General features: G+C 51.2%; 1 protein-coding gene across 2 annotated transcripts in view; it reads right to left on the bottom strand.

The window, feature by feature from the left end:
* Positions 1-19086, bottom strand: part of GSK3B (glycogen synthase kinase 3 beta) — a 166097-nt gene extending 147011 nt beyond the window's left edge. Inside the window, exon 1 of one of the 2 annotated variants that reach the window (XM_063956858.1) lies at positions 17455-19086. In XM_063956858.1, the coding sequence (XP_063812928.1) occupies positions 17455-17542 (88 nt within the window). In that variant the 5' untranslated portion in view covers positions 17543-19086. The remainder of the gene's footprint in view (positions 1-17454) is intronic. The other variant, XM_063956859.1, reaches the window with a different exon arrangement.
* Between the last annotated feature and the right edge of the window lie 3256 nt (positions 19087-22342).

The raw sequence follows: 22342 nt of genomic DNA, 5'->3' as shown, positions 1-22342 counted from the left end.
GGGATTATACCAAAGCTCCCAAACGGGCGGGAGAGTGCGGATGACTCTGCAGCACCGAATGAGAGAACTCCAGGTCCTCTTTTGCCAGGATATCAAATTTGTAGAAATTTACAAACGTGTTCTCCCCTGACCACGTAGCTGCTCGGCAGAGTTGTAATGCCGAGACCTCTCGGGCAGCCGCCCAAGATGAGCCCACCTTCCTTGTGGAATGGGCCTTAACCGATTTAGACTGTGGCAGGCCTGCCTCAGAATGTGCAAGTTGAATTGTGTTACAAATCCAACGAGCAATCGACTGCTTAGAAGCAGGCGCACCCAACTTGTTGGGTGCATACAGTATAAACAGCGAGTCAGATTTTCTGACTCCAGCTGTCCTGGAATATATTTTCAGGGCCCTGAAAACTTCTAGCAACTTGGAGTCCTCCAAGTCCCTAGTAGGTGCAAGGCACCACAATAAGCTGGTTCAGGTGAAACACTGACACCACCTTAGGGAGAGAACTGGGGACGAGTCCGCAGCTCTGCCCTGTCCGAATGGACAAACAGATATGGGCTTTTTTGAGAAAAAACCACCAATTTGACACTCGCCTGGTCCAGGCCAGGGCCAAGAGCATGGTCACTTTTTATGCGAGATGCTGCAAATCCACATATTTGACTGGTTTTAAACCAATGTGATTTGAGAAATCCCAGAACTACGTTGAGATCCCACAGTGCCACTGGAGGCACAAAAAAGGGGTTTGTATATGCAATACTCCCTTGACAAACTTCTGGACTTCAGGAACTGAAGCCAATTCTTTCTGGAAGAAAATTTACAGGGCCGAATTTGAACCTTAATGGACCCCAATTTGAGGCCCATAGACACTCCTGTTTGCAGGAAATGCAGGAAACGACCGAGTTGAAATTTCTTTGTGGGGCCTTCCTGGCCTCACACCACGCAACAAATTTTCGCCACACGTGGTGATAATGTTGTGCGGTCACCTCCTTTCTGGCTTTGACCAGGGTAGGAATGACCTCTTCCGGAATGCCTTTTTTCCCTTAGGATCCGGCTTTCCATCGCCATGCCGACAAACGCAGCTGCGGTAAGTCTTGGAACAGACATGGTACTTGCTGAAGCAAGTCCCTTCTTAGCGGCAGAGGCCATAAGACCTCTGTAAGCATCTCTTGAAGTTCCGGGTACCAAGTCCTTCTTGGCCAATCCGGAGCCATGAGTATAGTTCTTACTCCTCTACGTCTTATAATTCTCAGCACCTTAGGTATGAGAAGCAGAGGAGGGAACACATACACCGACTGGTACACCCACGGTGTTACCAGAACGTCCACATCTATTGCCTGAGGGTCCCTTGACCTGGCGCAATACCTGTCCCGTTTTTTGTTCAGACGGGACGCCATCATGTCCACCTTTGGTATTTCCCAACGGTTTACAATCATGTGGAAAAAACTTCTCAATGAAGTTTCCACTCTCCCGGGTGGAGGTCGTGCTGAGGAAGTCTGCTTCCCAGTTTCCATTCCCGGGATGAAAAACTGCGGACAGTGTTATCACATGATTTTCCGCCCAGCGAAAAGTCCTTGCAGTTTCTGCCATTGCCCTCCTGCTTCTTGTGTCGCCCTGTCTGTTTACGTGGGCGACTGCCGTGATGTTTTTCCCACTGGATCAATACCGGCTGACCTTGAAGCAGAGGTCTTGCTAAGCTTAGAGCATTATAAATTTACCCTTAGCTCCAGTATATTTATGTGGAGAAAAGTCTCCATACTTGATCACACTCCCTGGAAATTTTTCCCTTGTGTGACTGCTCCCCAGCCTCTCAGGCTGGGCTCCGTGGTTACCAGCATCCAATCCTGAATGCCGAATCTGCGGCCCTCTAGAAGATGAGCACTCTATAACCACCACAGGAGAGACACCCTTGTCCTTGGATATTGGGTTATCCGCTGATGCATCTGAAGATGCGATCCGGACCATTTGTCCAGCAGATCCCACTGAAAAGTTCTTACGTGAAATCTGCCGAATGGAATTGCTTCGTAGGAAGCCACCATTTTTACCAGGACCCTTGTGCAATGATGCACTGTTTTTAGGAGGTTCCTGACTTGCTCGGATAACTCCCTGGCTTTCTCTTCCGGGAGAAACACCTTTTTCTGGACTGTGTCCAGAATCATCCCTAGGCACAGCAGACGTGTCGTCGGGATCAGCTGCGATTTTGGAATATTTAGAATCCACCCGTGCTGATTGTAGCAGTATCCGAGATAGTGCTACTCCGACCTCCAACTGTTCCCTGGACTATGCCCCTATCAGGAGATCGTCCAAGTAAGGGATAATTAAGACGCCTTTTCTTCGAAGAAGAATCATCAATTCGGCCATTACCTTGGTAAAGACCCCGGGGTGCCGTGGACAATCCAAACGGCAGCGTCTGAAACTGATAGTGACAGTTCTGCACCACGAACCTGAGGTACCCTTAGTGAGAAGGGCAAATTTGGGACATAGAGGTAAGCATCCCTGATGTCCCGGGACACTATATAGTCCCCTTCTTCCTGGTTCGTTATCACTGCTCTGAGTGACTTCATCTTAATTTGAACCTTTGTAAGTGTTCAAAAAAAAATTTTTTAGAATAAGTCTCACCTAGCCTTCTGGCTTCAGTACCACAATATAGTGTGGAATAATACCCCTTTTCTGTAGTAGGAGGGGTAATTTAATTGTCACCTGCTGGGAACACAGCTTGTGAATTTTTTTCCCATACTACCTCCTTGTCGGAGGGAGACTTGGTAAAGCAGACTTCAGGAGCCTGCGAAGGGGAAACGTCTCGACATTCCCATCTGTACCCCCGGGATACTACTTGTAGGATCCAGGGGTCCTGTACGGTCTCAGCGCCATGCTGAGAACTTGTCAGACGCGGTGGAACGCTTCTGTTCCTGGGAATAGGCTGCCTGTTGCAGTCTTCTTCCTTTTCCTCTATCCCTGGGCAGATATGATCTTATAGGGACGAGAGGACTGAGGCTGAAAAGACGGTGTCTTTTTCTGCAGAGATGTGACTTAGGGTAAAAAACGGTGGATTTTCCAGCAGTTGCCGTGACCACCAGGTCCGATGGACCGACCCCAAACAAGTCCTCTTCCTTTATACGGCCATACTGTGCCGTTTGGAATCTGCATCACCTGACCACTGTCGTGTCCATAACATCTTCTGGCAGTTATGGACATCGCGTTTATTCATGATGCCAGAGTGCAAATATCCCTCTGTGCATCTCGCATATATAGAAATGCTCTATAGTCAATAAAATACTGTCCCTGTCAAGGGTATCAATATTTTTAGTCAGGGAATCCGACCAAGCCACCCTAGCTCTGCACATCCAGGCTGAGGCGATCGCTGGCCGCAGTATAACACCAGTATGTGTGTATATACTTTTTATTATATTTTCCAGCCTTGTCAGCTGGTCCTTGAGGACGGCCCTATCTATAGACGGTACCGCCACTTGTTTTGATAAGCGTGTGAGCGCCTTATCCACCTTAAGGGGTGTTTCCCAACGCGCCCTAACTTCTGGCGGGAAAGGGTATACCGCCCATAATTTTCTATCGGGGGGAACCCACGCATCATCACACACTTTATTTAATTTATCTGATTCAGGAAAAACTATGGTAGTTTTTTCACATCCCACATAATACCCTCTTTTGTGGTACTTGTAGTATCAGAAATACGTAACACCTCCTTCATTGCCTTTAACGTGTGGCCCTAATAAGGAATACGTTTGTTTATTCACCGTCGACACTGGATTCAGTGTCCCTGTCTGTGTCTGTGTCGACCGACTAAAGTAAACGGGCGTTTTAAAACCCTTGACGGTGTTTTTGAGACGTCTGGACCGTACTAATTGTTTGTCGGCCGTCTCATGTCGTCAACCGACCTTGCAGCGTGTTGACATTATCACGTAATTTCCTAAATAAGCCATCCATTCCGGTGTCGACTCCCTAGAGAGTGACATCACCATTACAGGCAATTGCTCCGCCTCCTCACCAACATCGTCCTCCTACCTGTCGACACACACGTACCGACACACAGCACACACACAGGGAATGCTCTGATAGAGGACAGGACCCACTAGCCCTTTGGAGAGACAGAGGGAGAGTTTGCCAGCACACACCAAAAACGCTATAATTATATAGGGACAACCTTATATAAGTGTTTTCCCTTATAGCATCTTAATATATATATAAGCATATCGCCAAATTAGTGCCCCCCCTCTCTGTTTTAACCCTGTTTCTGTAGTGCAGTGCAGGGGAGAGCCTGGGAGCCTTCCCTCCAGCCTTTCTGTGAGGGAAAATGGCGCTGTGTGCTGAGGAGATAGGCCCCGCCCCTTTTTCGGCGGCCTCGTCTCCCGCTCTTAACGGATTCTGGCAGGGGTTAAATATCTCCATATAGCCTCCGGAGGCTATATGTGAGGTATTTTTAGCCAAAATAGGTATTCATTTGCCTCCCAGGGCGCCCCCCTCCCAGCGCCCTGCACCCTCAGTGACTGCCGTGTGAAGTGTGCTGAGAGGAAAATGGCGCACAGCTGCAGTGCTGTGCGCTACCTTTAGAAGACTGAGGAGTCTTCTGCCGCCGATTCTGGACCTCTTCTTACTTCAGCATCTGCAAGGGGGCCGGCGGCAAGGCTCCGGTGACCATCCAGGCTGTACCTGTGATCGTCCCTCTGGAGCTGATGTCCAGTAGCCAAGAAGCCAATCCATCCTGCACGCAGGTGAGTTCACTTCTTCTCCCCTAAGTCCCTCGTTGCAGTGATCCTGTTGCCAGCAGGACTCACTGTAAAATAAAAAACCTAAGCTAAACTTTCCTAAGCAGCTCTTTAGGAGAGCCACCTAGATTGCACCCTTCTCGGCCGGGCACAAAATCTAACTGGCTTGGAGGAGGGTCATAGGGGGAGGAGCCAGTGCACACCACCTGATCCTAAAGCTTTACTTTTTGTGCCCTGTCTCCTGCGGAGCCGCTATTCCCCATGGTCCTTTCAGGAACCCCAGCATCCACTAGGACGATAGAGAAAATATGCTGCAGCGTCCCTGATATGACCCAGAGTCAAAATCACGCTATCCCTGTCCAGGGTATCTACCTCAGATGACAAGTTATCTGCCCACTTTTCAATAGCGCTACTCACCCATGCCGAAGCAACGGCAGGCCCGAGTAGGGAACCCGTAGTGACATGAATGGATTTTAGTGTATTTTCCTGCTTACGATCCGCAGGATCCTTTAGGGATGCCGTGTCAGGAGACGGAAGCGCCACCTTTTTGGACAGACGCGATAGAGCTTTGTCCACCGTGGGGGTAGATTGGTACTTTTCCCTGTCCCCAGAGGGGAATGGATATGCCACCGGAATTCCTTTGGGAACCTGTACCTTCTTGTCAGGATTTTCCCAAGCTTTCAGTTCATGAGAGGGAGGAAACATTACCTCAGGTTTCTCTCTTTTAAACATACAGACCCTTGTATCAGGAACAGCAGGGTCCTCTGTGATATGCAATACTTATTTTATCGCCACAATCATGTACTGAATGCTCTTAGCCAGTTTAGGATTTAATCTGGCATCACTATAGTCGACACTGGAATCAGAGTCCGTGTCGGTATCTGTCTCTGCTATCTGGGTAAATGCACGTTTCTGTGACCCCGAAGGGGTCTGAGCTTGTGACATGTCTGGTTCTTAGACTCAGATTTATGTAATCTCTTAGTCAACCGAGCCATATTTGCATTCAAAACACTCAACATATTTACCCAATCAGTCGGCGGCGGTGCCGACACGGTCACTACCACAGCCTTTTCTGTCCCCACTCCAACCTCCTCCTGGGAAGAGCACTCAGCCTCAGACATGTCGACACACACGTACCGACACCTACAATCACAATGGGGCTATAGGAGACAGACCCACAGCAAAGCCTGTTAGAGAAACACAGAGGGAGTTCTGCCAGCTCACAACCCAGCGCCTATCTCGGTACTGAAACATGATAGACAATGCCTCAGACCTGTTAGCGCTTTTATAATAAAGATAATAGCACCAAATGTACTGTGCCCACATAACCCCCGCCGCCCCCGCCCCCGTTTTGCACCCTGTTACTTGTACAGCAGTGTGAAGGTTAGGGCCAGCGTCTCTGCAGCATCTGTGAAGAGAAAATGGCGCAGGTTAGAGCTGTGAGGGCTAAGCCACGCCCCCTCACAGGCGCGCTTCAGTCCCGCTCATTTTAGCATATTTATACTGGCGGGGGTCTATATTAAGTGCCCAGGCACTTTTCATATAACTTTTACAAGTTTATTTCAGGTCTACATGCTGCCCAGGGAGGCCCCCCTGCGCCCTGCACCCTGTTGGCGCCACTGTGTGCGTGGGAGCATGGCGCGCAGCGCGACCGCTGCGCGGTACCTCAAGACCTGAAGTCTTCTGCCGTCACTGAAGTCTTCGATTCTTCTTTTACTCACCCGGCTTCTGTCTTCTGGCTCTGTGAAGTGGGTGACGGCCGGCTCTGGGAATGAGCCCCTAGGCGCACCAAGTGATCGAACCCTCTGGAGCTAATGGTGTCCAGTAGCCTAAGAAGCAGAGCCCTTAACTCACAGAAGTAGGTCTGCTTGTCTCCCCTCAGTCCCACAAAGTAGGGAGCCTGTTGCCAGCAGTGCTTCCTGAAAACAACAAACCTAATAAAAGTCTTTTTTTCTGAGAAACTCTGGAGAGCTCCTCAGTGTGCATCCAGTCTCACTGGGCACAGAATCTAACTGGAGTCTGGAGGAGGGGCATAGAGGGAGGAGCCAGTTCACACCCCTTTTAAAGTCTTAAAGTGCCCATGTCTCCTGCGGATCCCGTCTATACCCCATGGTTCTTGATGTGACCCCAGCATCCTCTAGGACAGAGGTTCTCAAACTCTGTCCTCAGGACCCCACACAGTGCATGTTTTGCAGGTAACCCAGCAGGTGCACAGGTGTATTAATTACTCACTGACACATTTTAAAAGGTCCACAGGTGGAGCTAATTATTTCACTTGCGATTCTGTGAGGAGACCTGCAAAACATGCACTGTGTGTGCCCCCGAAGACCGAGTTTGAGAACCTCTGCTCTAGGATGTATGAGAAAACGGGTATCTTGCCAAGGGCCCCATGGGGATGTCACACGGGCTTTGCAAGGGAGGCGGAGAGGTGTGGGCAGCCGTATGCCCATCTCATCAGAAGGGGCCCGCCCTGAGATACATGCAGCACAGTTATCCTTCGGGCACAATGGTCATATATATATTTCAGGATTTTTTCAGCCAAGTAACACAAACCATTTAGTAGAGTCCAGCGGAAGCCGGAGGTCACCTGAGGCTGGGAAATTATTATGTGCAGATTACTGTAACAACCAGGACAGCCTGCTGCAAACACAGTATAAAGATGGCGGGTGGAAATCAGTCCAACGCTCCCCAGCGCTCACCCTCGCCATTAACACCCTACCGGCTTCTCCATACAATCTTATGGGCAGGTTGCTATAGAAACACACAACGTACGGGGTATATACAGAGACCTATAGGTCTGGTGTGCTATGTTATATTACAATCACCTAATGCCAGCTAGTACGACAGACCACGTCTCCGCTAACCACTGTCCTATCAACGGTCATGTTGCTGCTCCCTTAATACCTCCTTCACTATTTAATATAACACATATCGCATAGGAGTCGGCCATCTTGGGTGCACTACACTGGTTACAGCCTGTGATTATAAAAGTAAGATTTTACTTACCGGTAAATCTATTTCTCGTAGTCCGTAGTGGATGCTGGGGACTCCGTAAGGACCATGGGGAATAGACGGGCTCCGCAGGAGACAGGGCACTTTAAGAAAGAATTTAGATTTTGGTGTGCTCTGGCTCCTCCCTCTATGTCCCTCCTCCAGACCTCAGTTAGAGAAACTGTGCCCGGAAGAGCTGACAGTACAAGGAAAGGATTTTGGTAATCCAGGGCAAGATTCATACCAGCCACACCAATCACACCGTATAACTCGTGATAAACTTACCCAGTTAACAGTATGAACAACAACAGAGCATCAGATAAACCCTGATGCAACCATAACATAGCAATAACTATATACAAGCATTGCAGAAGAAGTCCGCACTTGGGACGGGCGCCCAGCATCCACTACGGACTACGAGAGATAGATTTACCGGTAAGTAAAATCTTATTTTCTCTAACGTCCTAGTGGATGTTGGGGACTCCGTAAGGACCATGGGGATTATACCAAAGCTCCCAAACGGGCGGGAGAGTGCGGATGACTCTGTAGCACCGAATGAGCAAACACAAGGTCCTCCTCAGCCAGGGTATCAAACTTGTAGAACTTTGCAAAAGTGTTTGAACCTGACCAAGTAGCCGCTCGGCACAGCTGTAATGCCGAGACCCCTCGGGCAGCCGCCCAAGAAGAGCCCACCTTCCTAGTGGAATGGGCCTTAACTGATTTTGGCAGCGGCAATCCAGCCGCAGAATGAGCCTGCTGAATCGTGTTACAGATCCAGCGAATAGTTTGCTTTGAAGCAGGCGCCCCAAGCTTGTTGGAAGCATACAGGATAAACAAAGATTCTGTTTTCCTGACTCTAGCCGTTTTGGCTACATAAACCTTCAATGCCCTGACCACATCGAGCAACTCGGAATCCTCTAAGTCAGTAGTAGCCACAGGCACCACAATAGGTTGGTTCATATGAAAAGATGAAACCACTTTTGGCAGGAATTGTGGACGGGTCCGCAAATCTGCTCTATCTGCATGGAAAACCAGATAGGGGCTTTTATGTGACAAAGCCGCCAATTCTGACACACGCCTAGCCGAAGCCAAGGCCAGTTGCATGACCACCTTCCACGTGAGATATTTCAATTCCACCGTTTTGAGTGGTTCAAACCAGTGGGATTTCAGGAAACTCAACATCACGTTAAGATCCCAAAGGTGCCACTGGGGGCACAAAAGGGGGCTAAATATGCAGCACTCCCTTCACAAACGTCTGAACTTCAGGTAGAGAAGCCAGTTCTTTTTGAAAGAAAATGGATAGGGACGAAATCTGGACCTTAATGGAACCCAATTTTAGGCCCAAAGTCACTCCTGACTGTAGGAAGTGAAGGAAACGGCCCAGCTGCAATTCCTCCGTAGGGGCATTCCTGGCCTCACACCAAGCAACATATTTTCGCCAAATACGGTGATAATGTTGAGCCGTCACGTCCTTCCTAGCCTTTATCAGCGTAGGAATGACCTCATCCGGAATGCCTTTTTCCGCTAGGATCCGGCGTTCAACCGCCATGCCGTCAAACGCAGCCGCGGTAAGTCTTGGAACAGACAAGGCCCTTGTTGCAACAAGTCCTGTCTTAAAGGAAGAGGAGACGGGTCCTCCGTGAGCATTTCTTGCAGATCTGGATACCAAGTCCTTCTTGGCCAATCCGGAACAATGAGTATTGTTCTCACTCCTCTTTTTCTTACGATTCTCAACACCTTTGGTATGAGAGGAAGAGGAGGGAATACATAGACCGACTGGCACACCCACGGTGTTACCAGGGCGTCTACAGCTATCGCCTGAGGGTCCCTTGACCTGGCGCAATACCTCTGTATTTTTTTGTTGAGGCGGGATGCCATCATGTCCACCTGTGGCAGTTCCCACCGACTTGCAATCTGTGCGAAGACTTCTTGATGAAGTCCCCACTCCCCCGGGTGGAGGTCGTGCCTGCTGAGGAAGTCTGCTTCCCAGTTGTCCACTCCCGGGATGAACACTGCTGACAGTGCACTGACGTGATTCTCCGCCCAGCGAAGAATTCTGGTGGCTTCCACCATCACCACCCTGCTCCTTGTGCCGCCTTGTCGGTTTACATGAGCCACAGCGGTGATGTTGTCTGACTGAATCAGAACCAGTTGACCGCGAAGCAGGGTCTCTGCTTGACGTAGGGCGTTGTATATGGACCTTAGTTCCAGGATGTTGATGTGAAGGCAAGTCTCCTGACTTGACCACAGACCTTGGAAATTTCTTCCCTGTGTGACTGCTCCCCACCCTCGGAGGCTTACATCCGTGGTCACCAGGACCCAGTCCTGAATGCCGAATCTGCGGCCCTCGAGAAGGTGAGCACTCCGCAGCCACCACAGGAGAGACACCCTGGCCCTGGGGGATAGGGTGATTAATCGATGCATCTGAAGATGTGATCCGGACCTTTTGTCCAGTAAGTCCCATTGAAAGGTCCTCGCATGGAACCTGCCGAAGGGAATGGCCTCATATGATGCCACCATCTTTCCCAGGACTCGAGTGCAGTGATGCACTGACACCTGTTTTGGTTTTAATAGGCCCCTGACCAGTGTCATGAGTTCCTGAGCTTTCTCTATTGGGAGATAAACCCTTTTCTGGTCTGTGTCCAGAATCATGCCCAGGAAAGGCAGACGAGTTGTAGGAACCAACTGCGACTTTGGAATATTTAGAATCCAGCCGTGTTGCCGTAACACTTCCAGAGAACGTGCTACGCTGATCAGCAACTGCTCTCTTGACCTCGCTTTTATGAGGAGATCGTCCAAGTTTGGGATAATTGTGACCCCCTGCTTCCGCAGGAGCACCATCATTTCCGCCATTACCTTGGTAAATATTCTCGGAGCCGTGGAGAGACCAAACGGCAACGTCTGAAATTGGTAATGACAATCCTGTACCACAAATCTGAGGTACGCCTGATGAGGTGGATAAATGGGGACATGAAGGTATGCATCCTTTATGTCCAGAGACACCATAAAATCCCCCCCTTTCCAGGCTTGCAATGACCACTCTCAGCGATTCCATCTTGAACCGGAACCTTTTCAGGGACATGTTCAGGGATTTTAAATTCAATATGGGTCTGACCTAACCGTCCGGTTTCGGTACTACAAACATGGTCGAATAATAACCCTTTCCTTGTTGAAGGAGGGGAACCTTGACCACCACCTGTTGAAGATACAATTTGTGAATTGCACTATTTCCCTCTCTAAGGGGGAAGCTGGCAGGGCCGATTTGAGGTATCGGTGAGGGGGCATCTCTTCGAATTCCAGCTTGTATCCCTGAGACACAATATCTATTGCCCAGGGATCCAACTGGGAGTGAACCCACCTGTTGCTGAAATTTCGGAGACGCGCCCCCACCGGGCCTAGCTCCGCCTGTGGAGCCCCAGCGTCATGCGGTGGATTTAGTGGAAGCCGGGGAGGACTTCTGTTCCTGGGAACTAGCTGTGTTGTGCAGCTTCTTTCCTCTGCCCCTGCCCCTGGCAAGAAAGGACGCACCTCGGACTTTCTTGTTTTTCTGTGATCGAAAGGACTGCATTTGGTAATACGGTGCTTTCTTAGGCTGTGAGGAAACATACGGCAAAAAATTTGACTTTCCAGCCGTAGCTGTGGAGACCAGGTCCGAGAGACCCTCCCCAAACAATTCCTCACTCTTGTAAGGTAAAACCTCCATGTGCCTTTTTAAGTCGGCATCACCTGTCCATTGCAGAGTCCACAGGACCCTTCTGGCAGAAATCGACATAGCATTGATTCTAGAACCTAGTAGGCTAATGTCTCTCTGAGCATCTCTCATATAAAGGACAGCGTCTTTAATATGCCCCAGGGTCATTAATATAGTATCCTTGTCTAAGGTATCAAGTTCCTCAGATAAGGTATCCGTCCATGCTGCTACAGCACTACACACCCAAGCCGACGCGATTGCCGGCCTCGGTAAGGTACCTGAATGTGTTTAAATGGACTTCAGGGTACCCTCCTGTTTTCTATCCGCAGCATCTTTGAGGGTAGCCGTATCCTGTGACAGCAGGGCTACCTTCTTGGATAAGCGTGTCAAAGCTTTGTCCACCCTAGGGGATGATTCCCAGCGTAACCTGTTCGTTGGCGGGAAAGGATACGCCATAAGAATCCTTTTGGAAATCTGCAGTTTTTTATCTGGAGATTCCCAAGCCTTTTCACATAACTCATTGAGCTCGTGTGAGGGGGGAAAGGTTACCTCCGGCTTCTTTTCCCCATACATATGAACCTTCTTGTCAGGGACTGGGGTTTCCTCTGTGATGTGCAACACATCCTTAATTGCCATAATCATATAACGGATGGCTTTAGCCAATTTAGGCTGTAACTTTGCATCATCGTAATCGACACTGGAGTCAGAATCCATGTCGGTATCTGTGTCAACAATTTGGGATAGTGGGCGCTCCTGAGACCCTGACGGCCTCTGCGACATAGGATCAGGCATGGGTTGGGGCCCTGACTGTCCTGAGGCTTCAGCTTTTTCCAACCTTTTATGTAAGGAATTAACATTATCATTTAAAACCTTCCACATATCCATCCAATCAGGTGTCGGTGTCGTCGGCAGAGACACCACATTCATTTGCTCCCGCTCTGCTTCCACATAGCCTTCCTCATCAGACATGTCGACACAAGCGTACCGACACACCACACACACAGGGAATGCCCTTTTTGAAGATTGGTGAGACAGAGAGAGAGTATGCCAGCACACACCCCAGCGCTATATAACCCAGGAATAACACAGTAACTTAATGTTAACCCAGTAGCTGCTGTATTTGTGTTTTTAGCGCCTAATTATGTGCCCCCCCTCTCTTTTTACCGTGATCTGCAGGGGAGAGCCTGGGGAGCTTCTTCTCAGCGGAGCTGTGGAGAAAAAATGGCGCTGGTGAGTGCTGAGGAAGAAGCCCCGCCCCCTCGACGGCGGGCTTCTGTCCCGCTAAAATACATATCTTTTTGGCGGGGGCTCATACATATATACAGTGCCCAACTGTATATATGTTTACTTTTGCCAACAGAGGTCCATATGCTGCCCAGGGCGCCCCCCCCTGCGCCCTGCACCCTTACAGTGACCGGAGTATGTGGGTGTAGTGTGGGAGCAATGGCGCACAGCTGCAGTGCTGTGTGTTACCTCATGTGAAGAACGGAGTCTTCTGCCGCCGATTTCGAAGTCTTCTTTGCTTCTCATACTCACCCGGCTTCTGTCTTCCGGCTCTGCGAGGGGGACGGCGGCGCGGCTCTGGGATCGGACCTGTGTACGATTCCTCTGGAGCTAATGGTGTCCAGTAGCCTAAGAAGCAGGACCTAGCTTCAGAGAGTAGGGCTGCTTCTCTCCCCTCAGTGCCTCGATGCAGGGAGTCTGTTGCCAGCAGAGCTCCCTGAAAATAAAAAACCTAACAAAATACTTTCTTACAGCAAGCTCAGGAGAGCTCACTGAACAGCACCCAGCTCGTCCCGGCACAGTCTCAAACTGAGGTCTGGAGGAGGGACATAGAGGGAGGAGCCAGAGCACACCAGAATCTAAATTATTTCTTAAAGTGCCCATGTCTCCTGCAGAGCCCGTCTATTCCCCATGGTCCTTACGGAGTCCCCAGCATCCACTAGGACGTTAGAGAAACATGAAATGAAACAGTACATAGTACACAACTGTTCATCCTACCAGCCGGGCACACTGCATGGGTTATAACAGGCGTTATAAGCAATACCTGGTGGAGATGTGATACAAACTGATGGGTCTACAAATTACAGAATGAAAAAATCCACTTGCAGGCAACAGCCGCGAGCGAGCTGCCGGTGCGGCGGCATAGAAACGGTGCCAGTGGCCTATCATCTCACCCTCTCACGTCCCACTGACAACACAAATTTGCACATTTTTGCGAGTTGAAGCTGCAGTAAAGTGCAATAATTTGCCGTTGCGATAAATGCTCCCACAATTAGATTCCTCCCCTAGAATAAGTTACTAGAACAGCGATAGCCACATATTCACCAACCGCAACATAAACTTATGTTGGTGCACCCTGCAAGTACGCCAAATCCAGCAACAGCCAATCAGTACGCGCCGAAGGCGCTGGCTAAGCCTCACTGGAAATGAGTACTTCCTGGGCACCAGAAGTACTTACCGCAGCAAAGCGGAGGCTTCCCTGAAGAACTGCGCTGACAGAAGCATTGTTACTGTAACCGTGTAATGGGTCCAACGCCGCTGCTGATCAGCCCCCTCTAATTAATCATTAATTATTGACAAACGACAGGCAGCGTTAGTACTCTCTCCACAGAGTCAGCAATAACTGACGGGCCGCAGCACAGCTTATCCATCAAGCATGCCAGGGAAACAGGATCTCCGACCGACAGCTTCTAGCTGGGAAATACTAGTGGTACACCAGCCTAGCACAGGCCGTATGAGTGCAGGTCATTCAATGCAGCAATTCCACATGGAAGCAGGAATGCTACTCACTGTACTGTGACCATACAAATCATTATCTCCATCTGACAACCTTTCTGGAGAAAAACCAAGTATGGCTCCAATTTTCTTAATGCCATCCAAAAATCAAACTATTGGGGGGGGGGGGGAATTCACCTGTTTTTTTGCATGCCTGTAAGTAATGGCCGCTTGATAGAGCTATTCAATTGTTTTACCGATGGGTACTCATTACAAATGCACCCGGTTTTGCAGCGTAAACTGGCTAAACCAGCTTAAACTTTTTGAGTGCGCTACCGAAACTGCAGCTTTCAGCGCCCAAAAGCATGACTTATCTCACTACTGCCGCCACCGGAGGAGCCTGCGAGCAGATGTAATGGGCGCCTGCGGCACTCGCGCCAGATCTGCAGAACAATTGAATAGCTCCGATAGGTGACCAAAAACAATTTTATTCCCCCAGTGTCTTATGTAGTACATGACGCTTTATAGTGTGCATGTGTGGTGAGATAGTTATTTTTCAGATTGAAATGCTCTGGGTTTGTGGGGAGCATTTGGGGACTGTTGAAGTGTCAGCAAGAAGGGCTATCTTATCTAATAACCACCGTATTAGCTGGGCCCACACATAATGTCTGCAAGAGATCCGACATTAACAATGCACCAAATAAAGCCAGCAAATGAGAGCAATTACTGAGGACACCACCTACATACCGGTAATCTGCTGGAGGATGTAGCAATGGGACTTCTCGCTCGTGTGTGTGCAAGTGTAAGAACGCAGAGAAACATTGTGCTGATACATATCCAGGACCGACAAGAACCACAGACCCCCCCCCCACCCCCCGCAGAGAAACATTGTGCTGATGCATATCCAGGACCAACAAGAACCACAGCACCCCCCCACTGCAGAGAAACATTGTGCTGATACATATCCAGGACCGGCAAGAACCACAGACCCCCCCCCCCCCACCCCCGCAGAGAAACATTGTGCTAATACATATCCAGGACCGACAAGAACCACAGAACCCCCCCCCCCCCCCCCCCGCAGAGAAACATTGTGCTGATATATATCCAAGACTGACAAGAACCACGGACCCCCCACTCCCCGCAGAGAAACATTGTGCTGATACACATCCAGGACCAACAAGAACCACAGCCCCCCCCCCCCCACCGCAGAGAAACATTGTGCTGATACATATCCAGGACCAACAAGAACCACAGCCCCCCCCCCCCCCACCGCAGAGAAACATTGTGCTGAAGAATATCCAGGACCGACAACACCACAGACCCCAAACTCCCCCCCCACCGCAGAGAAACGTTGTGCTGATACATATCCAGGACCGACAAGAATCACAGCCCCCCCCCCCCCTTGCAGAGAAACATTGTGCTGATACATATTCAGGACCGACAACACCACAGACCCCAAACTCCCCCCCCCCGCAGAGAAACATTGTGTCGATACATATCCGGGACCGACAAGAACCAGACCCCCCCCCCCCCCACCCCGCAGAGAAACATTGTGCCAATACATATCCAGGACCGACAAGAACCACAGAACCCTCACCCCACCCCCGCAGAGAAACATTGTGCTGATACATATCCAAGACCGACAAGAACCTCAGACCCCCCCCCCCCCCACCCCACGCAGAGAAACATTGTGCTGATACACATCCAGGACCGACAAGAACCACAGAACCCCCCCCCCCGCAAAGAGACATTGTGCTGATACATATCCAAGGCCGACAAGAACCTCAGACCCCCCCCCCCCCCCCCCCCGCAGAGAAACATTGTGCTGATACATATCCAGGACCGACAAGAACCTTAGACCCCCCCCCCCCGCAGAGAAACATTGTGCTGATACATATCCAGGACCGAAAAGAACCACAGACCCCCCCCACAAGCTGCGGTGGGGAAATGAATGGAAGACGATACAATCCCAAGAATAAATCTGAGTAACGCCAGCATTACGGCACACTTCCCATGGATACGGATTGGTAGCTGGCATCGTGCCGACCACAGACTATTTTTATTCTTTTACAGCATCGCCTACAGACAATCTGAGCCTACGTTCTAATAGGGGAAGACACGTTACCACAGCTAGGGCAGGTAGCTGCGGGGCACGGGTACCGTACAGGGCACAGCAGATCCGCAGAAGCTGCCTTATCTATGGGTCAGTACTCCTCCTGCCTACAGAAGGTGGAATAGGGTGGGGCTGGAGGGAGTCAGGCTGCTGGAAAATTGGGGGGGGGGGACACACAGTGCTGGTGGCTCATCTACCATGACACCAGCCCTTTCAGCGGCAGAAATTGCCGTCTGCACGGCGGATGCGAGGGAGGGATCATACATTACAGTGCTCGGTGTGAGAGGCCCTGCTGATGCTGGGGGGAGCCGTGAGGCTGCATTTAAGGTGGGGCCGCCTGCGAGCCTAGCAAAGACAGCTGCAGATCCCACACAATGCAAGGAAACATCACTGAGCCGCTGAAAGACAGCGAGATGGAATCAAAGGCGGCAGCCCCAGACACCAGGACCATTATGCACCATAGAGATGAAGAGGACACTGCAGCCTCTATAGTATTTAACCCCCTCCCTGCCAGAAAGGACCTGCCTCTGTGATCTGCAGCAATGGCGGATTCTGTCTCCCCCCCCCCCCTCGAGGATAGAGCCTGATCTGTCACACCGCAGAGAGAGGTCCTGAGACTGACAGAGCGGCGCTGGGCACTAGTGTAATGCCTGGATCATACAACCACAGCAAGGACAGGCAGGGAGGTCACACAGCGATTATTACCACATCTAGAGGTTATTCACACTTACACGCTGCTGTCACCTGTTCTATCACTAGGGGGGGAGCGGCCCTCTTGCTATTGAGCCCCTTCAGGTACTATATGCGCTGCTACAATGTATCACAGCCTCTGGCCGCTGAGGCAGGAGCAGATCCCGTTATCCCTACTCTAGGGATCATCAGAACGGCCACATACATGTGGGAATGGATATCCTGAATAGCTGGCATGCTGCGAGGTGCTATATAGTGAAGTTACGCCGCGCTGACGCTGAATATACGAGGGCACCTATTGGATGCGCCGCCCTTCCATTCTCATACATTGGTATATAATGCAGCATCCACCTCAGCTCAGCGGTACCAGACCCTGGTAGCCCCCACATGGGAGGCGGTATGGGGGATACAGAGGTCCCAGCACCTGCCCTCCGCCAGCACCATACAGACACACCAGGTGCCCGGTGGGCAGGGTTCAGGCTGGCTCCCTCCGACACGCCGCAGAGCACAATAGGCTGGCACTCAGGATGGCATAGATACTCACGGCTGACTTTCATGCTGCCAAAAGATGACGGCTGTTGCACAGGCTTGCAGCTCTCTGCAAAGGAAGTGGTTCGCGGCCTCCCCGACATGGTGCACCTCCGTCACTCTTCCTTATACAAGCCAGGCAGAGGACAGTTCATCAAGGCCCGGGACCCCGGCCGAGCAACCTTGCACCCCTTCAAGATTCAATGGGGGGGGGGGTTATAGGTAGTGGTGGTCCCTCCACCCCTCGTGTAATGCCGCTGTATCCCTCCTCCCCTATGTCTGTGCAGGTCACTCCTTATCCAGCATCCCCCGAGTCAGCGCTCCAGTGCTCAGCGGCAGGTGGGGGGGGGGGTCACAGGTCCATGTGGGAGACGGACAGGGAAAAATGCGGGGAGAGGGGCCTCAGGCCGTGGCGGCTAAGTGAGGCTGGGGCAGATTGGGGTGTAGGTGACTGCGGAATCCTTCACCTAGGGGAGGGGGGTGTTAGGTGTCAGTGAGATTTGGGGGTGCTATTGAGGTTATGGGGGGGGTGGAAGATGTCTAGGTATCCCTCAGATTTTCTTTGGGGGTTAGTGATATTATGGGGGGGACCTCATACAGGGGGTGGATAATATTGGGGTGTTTCAGATTTTTTGTTCATGTGTGGGGGGGGGGATTTTAGGGGGGCTTAAACTGGTGGGGGGGGCTGAGGATTTGGGAGGTGTATCAGGTTGGGGGGTGGCAGATGCTATTTGGGGTGAGGGGTCTCAGGATGGGGGGGTAGGTGATATTTGGGGGGAGGTAGGTGATATTAGGAGGGGGGACTCAGGATGGTGATATTGGGGGGGTCTCAGGATGGTGATATTGGGGGGGTCTCAGGATGGTGATATTGGGGGGGTCTCAGGATGGTGATATTGGGGGGGGGTCTCTGAGGATGGTGATATTGAGGGGGTCTCTGAGGATGGTGATATTGTGGGGGGGGTCTCTCAGGATGGTGATATTGTGGGGGGGGGGGGTCTCAGGATGGTGAGGGGGTAAGTGATATTGGGGGGAGGGGGGGTCAGTCCTGCCCCAGGGGCCTCTCACTCAGCAGGGGGAGCAGACACTGCGGCCATGGCGGTCCCTTTCCCCCAGAAGCAGGCCCAGACAATGAGCGGGTGATCCGGGTGCCCGCCCGGCGGGTAACGGCTGCTCAGCGATGTCAGGCGGCAGAGAGTCCGGTGCTTCCCCCCGTTGCCCGGCCCGGTCTCGGCTCCCAGCTCGCTCGCTCTCCCTTTGTCACCCTCCGTCCGCGGACTGACCGCATTTGCCTGTCGGGTTTTTTTTTTTTTTTTTCTTCTCCTGCAATGCTCTCCTCCCTTTCTCCCCAGTGACGTAGCGCCCAGGCACAGAGCTGCAGCTACGCTACGGAGACGGCGTAGGTGGGCTTGGAGAATATGAGTAGGGGAGGGGAGCTCAGCAGCCCGTTCCTTCATGACGTCCCGATCTCGCCTTGCTCCTCCCACGGCGCTCGCCAGCGCCCGCCGTCCAATGACGCGGCTGGATGGAAGAGAGGGGGCGGGGCATGGGCGAGAAGTCACCGATGCCTGCAGCCGTCAGGCTTCACTGAGCGCTCTGCTCGGACCCCTCCTACCGTGGCTGGCTGCTGGGATTACTCGCTGCTGATTAGCTCATTCCTGAGCGTTCTCGCGGCCTTGCCCAATCACAAAGCAGGGCACATATCTTCCCCGCCTCCCGGTGTATGGAGAACGCTGATTGGTCTTTCACCTGCCAGTCTTGATTAACGCCTGAGTATAAAGGCGAGGCGAGATGGGGAATCAATCGAGGCTGCTGATTGGTTGGCGCGCGCAGCTGACAGTCCAAGGAGTGTCCGGGGGGAAGTGGGCGTGTTGCTATCGCTGTGTCAGACGCCGGAAGTGCGCCCTGTGACAGCCATTAAGCGACTTGGCTGGCAGAAGTTGGGTTGCTATAGAAACAAGGATTGAGAGTAATGTAAGGGGACATATAGATGAGGTTATGAGGGGGTTGCTGCTCGTATTCAGGGAGTGGTATAGCCGGTGCCCACAGTGATAGAGAAGAAATGGGTCAAGCAGAGTAGCCTAGTTACCTGTGTGGCCCATGTGATGTCCTAACTATATCTGTGTGTAGCCATGTGGTGGTGCTCAAGTTATAGCTGTGTATGTGCTGCCCTAATTATACATGTGTGTAGCCCATGTGCTGCCATAGTTATAAACACACACACACAGATATAACTATGGCAGCACATGGGCTACACACATGTATAATTAGGGCACCACATAAAGCTATAACTAGGACACCACATACATATACACACACACACAGAGATATAAGTATGTGGTGTCCTAATTATAGCTATGTGTAGCCCATGTGCTGCCCTAGTTATAGCTGTGTGTGGCCCATGTGATGTCCTAAAAATATCTGTGTAGCCATGTGGTGGTGTTCTAGTTATAGCTGTGTGTGGCCCATGTGCTGCCCTAGTTATAGCTGTGTGTGGCCCATGTGCTGCCCTAGTTATAGCTGTGTGTAGTCCGTGTGCTGCCCTAGTTATAGCTCTGTGTAGTCCGTGTGCTGCCCTAGTTATAGCTCTGTGTAGTCCGTGTGCTGCCCTAGTTATAGCTCTGTGTAGTCCGTGTGCTGCCCTAGTTATAGCTCTGTGTAGTCCGTGTGCTGCCCTAGTTATAGCTCTGTGTAGTCCGTGTGCTGCCCTAGTTATAGCTCTGTGTAGTCCGTGTGCTGCCCTAGTTATAGCTCTGTGTAGTCCGTGTGCTGCCCTAGTTATAGCTCTGTGTAGTCCGTGTGCTGCCCTAGTTATAGCTCTGTGTAGTCCGTGTGCTGCCCTAGTTATAGCTCTGTGTAGTCCGTGTGCTGCCCTAGTTATAGCTCTGTGTAGTCCGTGTGCTGCCCTAGTTATAGCTCTGTGTAGTCCGTGTGCTGCCCTAGTTATAGCTCTGTGTAGTCCGTGTGCTGCCCTAGTTATAGCTCTGTGTAGTCCGTGTGCTGCCCTAGTTATAGCTCTGTGTAGTCCGTGTGCTGCCCTAGTTATAGCTCTGTGTAGTCCGTGTGCTGCCCTAGTTATAGCTCTGTGTAGTCCGTGTGCTGCCCTAGTTATAGCTCTGTGTAGTCCGTGTGCTGCCCTAGTTATAGCTCTGTGTAGTCCGTGTGCTGCCCTAGTTATAGCTCTGTGTAGTCCGTGTGCTGCCCTAGTTATAGCTCTGTGTAGTCCGTGTGCTGCCCTAGTTATAGCTCTGTGTAGTCGTGTGCTGCCCTAGTTATAGCTCTGTGTAGTCCGTGTGCTGCCCTAGTTATAGCTCTGTGTAGTCCGTGTGCTGCCCTAGTTATAGCTCTGTGTAGTCCGTGTGCTGCCCTAGTTATAGCTCTGTGTAGTCCGTGTGCTGCCCTAGTTATAGCTCTGTGTAGTCCGTGTGCTGCCCTAGTGATAGCTCTGTGTAGTCCGTGTGGTGTCCTAGTGATAGCTGTGTGTAGTCCATGTGGTGTCCTAGTGATAGCTGTGTGTGGCCCATGTGCTGCCCTAGTGATAGCTCTGTGTAGTCCATGTGGTGTCCTAGTTATAGCTCTGTGTAGTCCATGTGGTGCCCTAGTTATAGCTCTGTGTAGTCCATGTGGTGCCCTAGTTATAGCTCTGTGTGTGTGTGTGGCCCATGTGCTGCCCTAGTTATAGCTCTGTGTAGTCCATGTGGTGTCCTAGTGATAGCTGTGTGTGTAGCCCGTGTGCTGCCCAAGTTATAGCTCTGTGTAGTCCATGTGGTGTCCTAGTTATAGCTCTGTGTAGTCCATGTGGTGTCCTAGTTATAGCTCTGTGTAGTCCATGTGGTGTCCTAGTGATAGCTGTGTGTGTAGCCCGTGTGCTGCCCTAGTTATAGCTCTGTGTAGCCCGTGTGCTGCCCTAGTTATAGCTCTGTGTAGTCCATGTGGTGCCCTAGTTATAGCTGTGTAGTCCATGTGGTGTCCTAGTTATAGCTCTGTGTAGTCCATGTGGTGTCCTAGTGATAGCTGTGTGTAGCCCGTGTGCTGCCCTAGTTATAGCTCTGTGTAGTCCATGTGGTGCCCTAGTTATAGCTCTGTGTGTAGCCCGTGTGCTGCCCTAGTTATAGCTCTGTGTGTAGCCCGTGTGCTGCCCTAGTTATAGCTCTGTGTAGTCCATGTGGTGTCCTAGTTATAGCTCTGTGTATTCCATGTGGTGTCCTAGTGATAGCTGTGTGTGTGGCCCATGTGCTGCCCTAGTTATAGCTCTGTGTAGTCCATGTGGTGCCCTAGTTATAGCTGTGTGTGTAGCCCATGTGGTGCCCTAGTTATAGCTGTGTGTGTAGCCCATGTGGTGCCCTAGTTATAGCTGTGTGTGTAGCCCATGTGGTGCCCTAGTTATACCTCTGTGTGTAGCCCATGTGGTGCCCTAGTTATACCTGTGTGTAGCCCATGTGGTGCCCTAGTTATACCTGTGTGTAGCCCATGTGGTGCCCTAGTTATACCTGTGTGTAGCCCATGTGGTGCCCTAGTTATAGCTGTGTGTAGCCCATGTGGTGCCCTAGTTATAGCTGTGTGTAGCCCATGTGGTGCCCTAGTTATAGCTCTGTGTGTGTAGCCCATGTGGTGCCCTAGTTATAGCTGTGTGTAGCCCATGTGGTGCCCTAGTTATAGCTCTGTGTGTGTGTAGCCCATGTGGTGCCCTAGTTATAGCTCTGTGTAGCCCATGTGGTGCCCTAGTTATAACTGTGTGTGTGTGTGTAGCCCATGTGGTGCCCTAGTTATAGCTCTGTGTGTGTGTAGCCCATGTGCTGCCCTAGTTATAGCTCTGTGCGTGTAGCCCATGTGGTGCCCTAGTTATAGCTGTGTGTGTGTAGCCCATGTGGTGCCCTAGTTATAGCTCTGTGTGTGTGTGTGTAGCC

Source organism: Pseudophryne corroboree, chromosome 2 (assembly GCF_028390025.1).
Source record: "Pseudophryne corroboree isolate aPseCor3 chromosome 2, aPseCor3.hap2, whole genome shotgun sequence".
Lineage (NCBI taxonomy): Eukaryota > Metazoa > Chordata > Amphibia > Anura > Myobatrachidae > Pseudophryne > Pseudophryne corroboree.
The sequence above is the reverse complement of the archived record's forward strand: the minus strand, read 5'-3'. Positions and strand labels throughout refer to the sequence as shown.